The sequence below is a fragment of the Elephantulus edwardii genome, unplaced genomic scaffold, assembly GCF_000299155.1.
Source record: "Elephantulus edwardii isolate Elephantulus edwardi_28Jun2011 unplaced genomic scaffold, EleEdw1.0 scaffold00011, whole genome shotgun sequence".
NCBI lineage: Eukaryota > Metazoa > Chordata > Mammalia > Macroscelidea > Macroscelididae > Elephantulus > Elephantulus edwardii.
This window is the reverse complement of record NW_006399761.1, coordinates 1,905,873-1,916,292: the sequence shown is the minus strand read 5'-3', so window position 1 is coordinate 1,916,292 and position 10,420 is coordinate 1,905,873. Positions and strand designations below refer to the sequence as shown.

The 10,420-nt window shown below is 35.6% G+C and overlaps 1 protein-coding gene across 2 annotated transcripts in view; it reads right to left on the bottom strand.

Annotated features, from left to right (window-relative positions):
• The window catches only part of ZNF638 (zinc finger protein 638), a 60,390-nt gene that overhangs the window by 36,666 nt on the left and 13,304 nt on the right, over positions 1–10,420 (bottom strand). For both annotated transcript variants that reach the window (XM_006880866.1, XM_006880865.1), the window contains exons 5-11: positions 9,481–9,756; positions 4,302–4,426; positions 3,652–3,774; positions 2,925–2,977; positions 2,726–2,781; positions 1,056–1,103; positions 291–362 (exon numbers count right to left, since the gene is read on the bottom strand). In XM_006880866.1, the coding sequence (XP_006880928.1) occupies positions 291–362; positions 1,056–1,103; positions 2,726–2,781; positions 2,925–2,977; positions 3,652–3,774; positions 4,302–4,426; positions 9,481–9,756 (753 nt within the window). The remainder of the gene's footprint in view (positions 1–290; positions 363–1,055; positions 1,104–2,725; positions 2,782–2,924; positions 2,978–3,651; positions 3,775–4,301; positions 4,427–9,480; positions 9,757–10,420) is intronic.

Genomic DNA, 10,420 nt, shown 5'->3' with positions numbered 1-10,420 from the left:
ACTGTTCTGTAGTTTCCACACTCAGTTGGGTCACCTTTCTTTGGAATGGGAACAAATATAGATCTCTTCCAGTCAGTTGGCCAAGTGGTTGTTCTCCATATTTCTTGGCACAACTTGGTGAGCACATCCACGGCAACATCTGTTATCTGAAATACTTCGATTGGTACACCATAATTTTCTCAGTTTAAAACTTATTTAAACCTCCCCCCCCCTTATTTTTGTTTCTATACTATTTAAGGCAGAATTAAGGAAAAAATGCAATACAACTGTTTCCTTCTCAACAATCTTACCTATTTTGACCGAAGCTTTATTACCTTTAGCAGCTACCGTTATCACAGACTTCACAGCACTTGAGGATTTCCCTAAACAAAAAAGTAGTAATCAAAATTGGTTTAGATTAATGGGTATCAGGGGAGCTCTGGTGGCCTAGTGGCAAGGAGCTGCAACTACAATTCCAGAGGCACACGGTTCGAATCCACCAGATGCTCTGCCGGGAATAAAAATTAAAAAAAAACAAAACAAAACTATCAAAGATTAATGGGTATCAAAAATGTATAAATAATTACATAGGGATGAAATCTGAAAGCTACAACTAGATTTTTATTAAAAAGATAAAATATTATTACTATCTTTGTGAGTAAAGGTCATTTTCTAAGGAAGAAGAGAGCGTCTTTGGGGAAAGAAATGTAACTGAAGAAGAATTCATTTTTCCACTTGGGTCTTAAAGATTGTAGTCGGGCAAGTTAAAGGAGTTTTTCAATGTTCAGATCAACTAGAACGACAATGACCAATATTAAGAACATAAAAAAACCCATTCCATGTGCTTTTCAATGGTTCCGCAGCAGTAATAACCATGCACAAAGTTAGATCATCTCCTTTTAATTCTAACTTGAAGTAAAGAGCCTTACCTAGCTACTAAATGTGATGTAAAAAATTCTAGATGGTAAAAATTCAATAATAAACTTAGCACTTACTATGATATCACATGAAAATCAATACAACTATTATATGCATCTTAAATACTTAATTAACATGTCTAGAGTAAAAAAACATACCAGAAGGCTTGTTCACTTTAGCTGATGGCTTGGCTTGTCCAATTTTGGCTAAAATTAACAGGCAAAAACATAAGTGTGGATTAAAAAAATCCATCATTTAGCTTTAAGAGACACTACTTAGTAGTTTGTGATCATTTAAGGAAAAACCCCTATAATGTCCAAATATCTTTTTATAACCATAAAATTTTAACATTAGGCTAAATCTCGGACACAGAAATTTGCTCAGCCAAACTGTTCATAACAGTTTGTTCAAACAATTCTTATCTAGTGGCCTAGCTGCAGAATGCTGCACTGATAACCCAAAGGTTCAAATCCACCAACTCCTCTGTGGCAGAAGGGCAAGCTCCTCCCATGGGAATTACTGCCTCTAAAAACATCCTGGAGAGCCAGCTGTGACTCAATAGTACATAACAACTTCCCCCAAATGCTGTGCCAATTAATATTATCAATTACATTATTAATTATACATGAAGGAGCAGTCTTCCTCTTCTGACATGAAATATTAACAGAAATTAGTAATTTTGGAAATTTTTTTCATACTTTTGGTGTCCTCTCTGAAAAAAAATCCTCATTTCATGAGTTGCCTTATCGTTAAGGTTGAAGTTTTGACATATTCTTTTAGTTATTAAGACAGTTGACAGATACAAGTTTCCAAAAATGTTCTCATTATCATTTCCTTAGTAGTCCTTTTACAAAGAGGTGCACTACAGCCCAAAGATAAATAGGTATATTTATCAGAATTTGTTTCAGGAAACATTCTTTTTTCAGTTTTTAAAAATTTCTAATATACATTTCAAGCTTTACTTAACCTAAGACATCTACAAAGAATTAAATATTTTAACACACTATATTGTGGTAAGTGCTATGCTTTTGGGAGTAGGACTTTTTTTTTTTAGGGATTTTATTAGAAGCTCTCGAGCAGGGACTCTACACACATCCTGATGCAGAGGCCACGTGGCAGAGCCAGGACTTTATTTTTTAAAATGGAATCCTGAAATCCTAACAAGACAACCAACCATATAACTGAACTACATAAAAACATGACAACCTGAGACACACTATCCATTACATTTAAGAATAATTTAGCCAATGAAAATTTAGAGCTGTAGTTCATAATAATGAATTCTTAATCAACAGCACTGTAAAACATTAGCAGTTCAAAGGCATTGCTTCTTCGAATGCTTGATTTCACTTACATGATACTTTTACAACAGTACACAAAAACCAGTCTATTATTAGTTAACAGCAGCAGGAGGAGGGCAGGGGGGAACACAGTGCTTAGAGAGACACTGAACTTCCTGTAAAGGTGATGGTGAAAACTTGCGTACTGGTGACAGATGAACAGTATGACAAACCTAACTAATGTCACTGATTTGTTTTTGTGTCTTTGTTTTGTTTTTTTTTTTTAAATTTTTTGTTAGTCTTATATGTGTGTGTACACCGTCAAAGCGGATCTGACTGGTACAGGAGGAGGTTGCCCGTCCTTTTCCAGCAGAGCATCTGATGGATTTGAACTATGCGCCTCTGGGATTGCAGTGTAGCTTGCCACTAGGTCACCAGAGCTCCCCACTGATTTGTATTTGTGAAGACTGAAAAGGTAAAAGGTGACATATACATTTAAGGATTAATTTGAAGAAATTATATATAGACATATCAATTTATCAACTTACTAGTAGTGGAAGTTGAAGTCACAGTTTCAACAGTTTTTGAAGGATCTGAGTCTTTTCTATTTTAAAAGAACAACAACAAAAATATGAGCACAGATTTGAAAATGCAATGTTCAACAATCAAAAATATCATGCTAAGCTGTGGTGTGACAAGTTTTATGTCTTACAATGTACATTCATTCCCATATATGGAATCACTTACTTTAAAGTAGATGTTTTCTTTGAATCTGAAGGCTTTTTCTTCACGTCTTTGCTCTATGAAGGAATAATATTTTGAGTAAAATACTTAGGCTCACTTCTCCAATTATAAAATTCAATTTAGAAAACACAGAAAAGCATAAAAATATCTACGCTCACCTACCATAAAAGTATAAATAAATGCTCATTACTTTCTCCAACCATACAGAAATAAAATATTTTACATTTTTAACATTATTTTGTATACTGCCTTTTATTAATCACCCATATTTTATCATAGTTCAAGAATGATTTCTAAAAGGTCATTTCAGATGTAACCTTCGCCATAAAAATTCAGAAGAGTTAAGAGTTTATAAAACTTCTGTTTTACAAACGTATGGCATTGTAGTGTATTTGATCTACACTTACGCAAAGATTTTAGGAACAAAAAACTTTCAAGTGATTAGAGAATTGGATTGTATAAAATAGTTCATTTTCTTGTGCATGACTCTGTCCTACCCGGTCATTATGAGTTAGGACTGACTTGATTTGATCATGTATATACATTTCTTTTTGTCTTTTAGTATCATATGTGATGTCTTTAAATGTCAGTTTATTTGAATTTATACTCCTAAACTGTTGAGTTATACATACTTTATTTGATCACGGAACTGTATACTTACTAAGCAAACGTTTCATCAATCAATCAATCATCACTACAATAAATCATCTAGAATCTACCTCCAATTTACCTGTGATTTTTTCTTTCCAGGAACACTTATTTTCACACGTGTTCCTTTTATATTAAGAGGTGTTTTTTCAATATACTTGAAGATAGCAGAAACAGACTCTTTTAATTCCATTTCCAAGTAAGCCTAAAATTAATAACAAATATTTTCCTTTAAGTAAAAAAATCTACATTCAAAGTCTGTCTTTTTTAAGTGGACTTATTACTTTCTTGACTATGAAATTACCTCGTTTCCCTTATTTCTGTCTTTGAATAAAAGCTACAAGCAAACAAATTATTTAATATAAAATGAAATAATTTGTTGCAGTTGAAATTCTAAAAGCAAGGGTGAGCAACCTGTTTGTTGCCTGTGTAAACAGGGTTTCACTGGAACAGAGCCGCATATATGTATTACCAGTGACCATTTTCACATTCTAACAATAAAATGAGTGGTTATGATTTTCCAGTGGACCAAATGGTTGCACAAGTATTTAGTATCTTTAGAGATTTGTCAAACTTTGTTCTAAAGAAGGCAGTGTTTATTCACCAAATCCAAACATTTACATACATCAGTAAACAATTATAGGTGACAACATGGCTCAGAGTTAACAATGACTTTAGGTAATGAGCAAATCTTTAGTAAGTAATGATTCTCTATATATTTTTAGTACTCACCTCCCTTCTATATGGAACAACCAATATCTCATTCAGTTTTCCCAATGGTTGAAATACTTTTCTAATATCTTCTTCAGTACATCCATCCTCTGGTAATTCAGATACAACAATAGCTGAAGACAGGTCTTTCCACACCTAGATTGTGATGGAAGTCAGTAAGTTGTGTAACATAACAATAACAATTTTCAATTTCTTTCATCACTTATCTTAAATCTTTGAAAAACAGTCTAGTTTATTTAACTTTTGAAATATTTAAAGTACAAAGACATACACTTTGCTGGTTTCTCACTCACACTCAACAGTGTCATGATCTAAACCTACAGAATGATCCATAGCCATTAAAGAGTACTTAAAGAATCCGTGCAGGGGGGAGGGGTGGGCAGAGAAAAGTGCAACAATGAATGAATGGAAATCGAAAGTCTCTGTAAATTTTCATTAAAATTAATAGCAATAAAAAAAAATTTTAAAAAGATTCCACACAGCCTACGAAGGAGTTTTGAAGGTAAAATAAATTAGGCATTAAACTACTAACAGGAAGTCACCAGTCCACAAGCTGCTATAAGGGAGAAAGGAGCAAAGCACCCTGCTTTCGTAAAATTTACCATTCTGGAACCTTACCCTGCAGCTCTAATGGAATGGTCCACAGTATGCTGTAAACCAAAAGGTCATGCTCTCTGGTGCTGCTAATCCACCATTCTTTCCATTTAAGAGTTAACTATAGCTTTGGAAACCAGATGGAGGGTCAGTGAGTGGGGAACTCTTTGGAGAACAGTGTCCTCATGAGTTGGAATCAACTGATTGACAATGAATTTGGCTTTAAGGTTAGTTTATGTGACCCACCAAGATAATGAAACCAAAAGTACAGCTTTATCTGCTCGCTTAATAACTAGAAATGACACACTATGTAAGTATAATGCCATTCATCTTTTGGTAACGTTTTCGTGGCTATAACCTTTACAAAAGCAGTGTTCAGCAAACCTTTCTTTCCAGCACCACTGGGTAGGTTCAAATTATCTCTAAGTATAGGAAAAAATATCCTTCATCTCAACTCTTAACCTTTCTCAATTATTTCTAATTATAACACACTAAAATAGAATTAATTCTATTTTACCTCTTACTTGAAGCCACCCTCATTCCAGCTCTGTTACCTACTAAGGCAATCAAGTGGAACTATAAAATAGAAGACTATTTTCTATTCTATATACTTACTAATTATTCCCTTCACCTTCCAGGAGCATCAATTAACTTACAATATACTGCTGTTGCTAGGTGCCATAGACTCAAGTATGACTCAGTGACTCTATGAACAACAGATTTGAACCCTGTGTCACCCTTCTCATCTGACACACTTGAACCCACTGCTGCAGGCACTGTGTCAATCCACCTCATTGAAGGCCTTCTTGTTGACCCTCCACCTTTTCAAGGCTAGTCTCTCCTAGCAACATGCACAAGGTATGCGAGATGAAGCTTTGCCATCCTCGCCTACAAGGAGAATTCTGGCTGCACTTTTAACAAGACATACACGTTTGTTCTCTTGGCACTCCATGGGCTATTCAACACTCTTCTCCAACATCACAACTCAAAGACATCAATTCTTTTGACTTCCTTATTCATTGTCCAGATCTCAGATGCACAGCAAGTGATAACACCTCAAACTGACATCAATAGTCCTCAGTAATCTGGAGAGATTCCAAACTAGTCTTTCCCAATGCAATATATCTCCCTGAATGCTGGTACCAAGGTTGTTGACTGTAAGACGAAATCATTCATAATGTCAATATTTCTCCATTTATCTTGATATCGTCTAAATATAGTCCAATCAGTGGTTAGGATTTTTGTTTTCTTGATGTTGAGATGTAATCCATATTAAAGATCCTGATCTTCTGAAGTATACACCTAAAATCCTCACTTTCAGTAAGCAAGGTTGTATCTTCTGCATTACACATGTTGTTAGTAAGTCTTCCTCTAATCCTGATGTCACTTTTTCTTCAGAGATCCCAGCTTTTCAAAGGACTTGCTCAGTATACAGACTCAATAGAGATGGAGAGAGGATACAATACTGACACATACCTTTATCTTAAACCATGCAGTGTTCTCTTGGTTTGTTCGGACAACAGCTTCTTGATCTAGATATAGGTTTTGTATGAACACAATTATGTGTTCTAAGATTCCCATTCTTCTCAATATTAGCTACAATTTGCTATGATTCACATGGTCAAATGTCTTTGCATAGTCAATAAATCACAAATAGGAATTCTTTTGGTATTCTGTTTCAGTTAGGATCCATCTGACATCAGCAATGGTATCTCCCAGGTGCCAGGACCTCTTCTGAACGAACACAGCTTGAACTCTGGCAGTTTCCTGTTAACAACTGTTCTAACCACTTTTGGATGATCTTCAACATGATTTTGCTTGTTATGTGATACTGTTTGAGAATGTCACCATTTTATTAGATCATCTTTCTCAGGAATGGAAACAAATATAGATGTCTTACAAGCAGTTGGCCAGAGAGCTATTTTCCTTTCCTCCAAATTTCCTAACAGACTGATGAGCTAGTCTAGGACTGCCATCTGTGGAATCACATCAATTGTTATCTAATCATTTCCAGGGGCTTTATTCCAGCTGCACTGGGTGCAGCTTCAGTTACTTCCTTCATTACCACTGGCTCTTGATCATATATAGTACTTCCTGAAATACTTTGGTGTTCATCAATCATTTCTAGTATACTAACTCATATTCCTTCCATCTTTTTTGTTTGTTGCATACCGTCAAATCGGATCCAACTGTCACAGGAGGAGATTGTCCATCCTTCTTCACTGGAGGAAGTGGTGGATTCGAACTGAGTACCTTTGGGACTGCAGTACAGCTTCTTGACATTAAGCCAGCAAAGATCCTCCTCTCATCTTTCTGATGCTTCTTGGATCCTTCAAGATTTTGCCAATAGCATCTTTCAGTATTGTAATTTGAGGCTTGAATTTGTTTTACAATTCTTTCATGAGTTCGTACCTTTTTAATTTCTATCTCCAACTCTTTGTATAAATTTGTGTAATTTTAATACTTTGCTTCTGTCTTCTCAAGCTACCCTCTGAAATCTGCTGTTCTTCTTCTTCTTCCCTTTGTAGATTTTTAAATTTGGGAGAGATAGGCTCAAAGTCATTATTTTGGTTCTCGTGGCCGTTTTTTTCTGCCTTAATTTGAACTTGTACATGAGTAACTGATGGTCTCTTTCAGAGTTAGCACCTGGCTTGGTTTTGATGCTGATATTGAGCTTCTCCAGCAATTCTTTCCATAGATATAGTCAGTAAGATTCCTGTGTAGTCCATCTGATAAGGTAGGCATACTGAATCATACAATACTGAACCTAGTACCTACCTAAATTCTTGGTGGTCTAAGCTTTGTGTAATTATCATGTGTAACAGTAAGAATACCCTCAAATAAGGTAGCATTTACAAGTGCACAAAGCGCATGTAGAAGTTCTAATTTGAGCTCAAATAATCTAGCTATAATTGTCATAAAACTGGTGGGTATGGTATATTTTTAATTAACATTCTATTAGACCCCCAACAGATGCCTCCTCTTGCTTTCCCTATGAAGAATAATTACAACAAGTTGTATGCCAAACAGAGTAAAATTTGCTAGCTGTCTAGTAATTTTCAAGCTGTATACAGCGTAAGGTCTGAAGTACAACTCATAGTGACCCTATGAATAGTAACTCTGAATCCTGTCCTTATCATTTCTGACACACTAAGTCTACTGTTGCAGTCACTGTGTCAATCCATCTCATCAAGGGTCTTCCTCTTTTTGCTGACTCTACTTTTCTAAACATGAGATACCTTTCCAAGTCTCTCCTAGCAAGAACAGTCTCTTCTGCCCAAAGTATGAGAGACAAAGCTTTGTCATCCTTGCCTTCCAGAAGCACTGTGCCTGTACATTCTGCAGGACATAGCTGTCTGTTCTTCTGGCAGTTCACAGAATACTTAGTCCTCTTCTCCAACACACCACAGCTCAAAGGCATCAACTGTTCTGTCATTCTTCTTATTCTTGTCCATCTTTCAAATGCTTAGTAAGTGACTTAAGACTATGGCCTGAACAAAGTGTACTTACAAATCTAAAGAGCTTTTATTATTATTAGATATACAAAACATCTGGTAGTCTGGTTTGTTACAGATTTAAAGTAAGGAGATTCTCAGACTGTGTTGTTTTTTCATTTTGTTTACTCTTTTTTTGTGCATACCATCAAATCAGGTCTGACTGGTACAGGAGGAGATTGTCTGTCCTTCTCCAGCAGAGCATCTGGTGGATTCAAACAGCGCAGCTCTAGGATTGCAGTGCAGCTTCTTGCCACTAGGCCACCAGAGCTCCCATCTCAGGCTGTTTTAATATACTATTTACCATTACTACTGGGTACTGCTGAGATGCTATGACTCATGAGTAATCACAGGTATACATAAAACAACGTCCAGCCATGCACCATCCAAATAATCACTGCTCTGAGTCTATTGTTAAAAATCAGTATGTTAATCCTTCCCATTTAAGGGTCTTCCATTTTTCCTACTGACTCTCTGACTTTAGCAAGCATGAAGTCCTTTTCCAGGAACTGGTATCTCTCCAGATAACAAGCCCCAAAACACTATAAAACAAAAGCCTCACCATTCTTCTTGTTAAGAAGTGAATACTGCAGTAGTATAGTAGTTTGGCTAAAACAATTTTTTTAAAAAACCAACAAACAAGTAACTAAGCAGTGAAACCAGGTTATAATAAAAACATACTGGTTTATCAGTACTCAGAAAATAGATAAGATACAGCCACAGAAAATATGATTGAAAACTATAAATACCTAATAGACATTCACTCTAATAGCCTAACAAAGACTACAAAAACTCGATGCAAGTGGTGATTATATTTTCTTCCATTATCAGACAGTAAAACTCATCACAACAGTATGCTAAGAGAAGGTGATCAAAAACCTATCAAATTATCCTCATTTTTAAATATTTGTGATTATGGAGTTATCTGACTTTTTATCACTGGACGTTTATTATACTCCTAAGAGAACTAATAAAACAGTCCACATCAACATAATTTATTAAGCCACTATTTCAAACTTACTAGAAATAATATTCAGTCAAGTTTGTTTTCTACTGTCACATTTAATAAATGCATGCATACTTGTACTAACAAATTGCAGAATCACTGACCTTACGCTGGACAGGTTTCTCAGCTGTTTCTTTACTTTCTGGTAAGTTATTATCTTCAGGATTCTTTGGCTTGTAACGGGTACTTGAATCACTCTTAGCAGATCCTGAGGATTTCACTGATGGTTTTGATCCAGTGCTAGGTTTAGACTTTTGTGCTGGTGAGTGTCCTTTATCAGATGGTTCAGAATGCTTCTTTTTACCAGTTTCTGCTCCATGTACAGATCGTTGTGCTACATCTTCTACGGCTTTTTCTCTATCTAGTAAAAGAATATAAATTCAATGTCAACTTAAAAGGAACTAACTTACAGTAGGAACCATCTTATGACATTGTAAAATCCTAAACCCCCTCAAAATGTCCAAATTATTAGTAATTTCCAAGACAAACAGGGATCACATAGAAAGGAAAAATTTAATAGCAGTAATAAAAAGGCTATTTTCCATAGGGTTCCCATATTCCTTTTAGTTTCACTTCAGGATTTGTATTTTCTGCTGTATTAGTAATTAAAATGTTCAGAATATTTATTTTAGTAATACTACTAGTATTATGAGTTTTCATGAAAAATAACTGTATTATTAAGGGGAATGCCTAGCGGTACAAGTTGGGTGTGTACACTTTTTGTAAAAATACTAATACTAGAGCATACTCCCAGAGCTCCCTATGTACTGCCAAAACAAGCAAACTGGTCTGAGAAGATATGCACAGCTGGACTGCTCCTCAGAGATGGTCTCACTTCAGACATGTTAGGAGGGTTCAGTCCCTGGAAAAGTACATCAGCTTGGAAAAGGTCAGCAAGGGAGTAAGATACTCTAGGAGATGTGCTGTAACAGTATGGGCTTAATCACAGCAGAGACTTAGAGGACGGTGTAGGACTGGGCCAAGTTTCAACCTGTTGTTGTTCTTATGTGCCGTCGAGTCGCTTG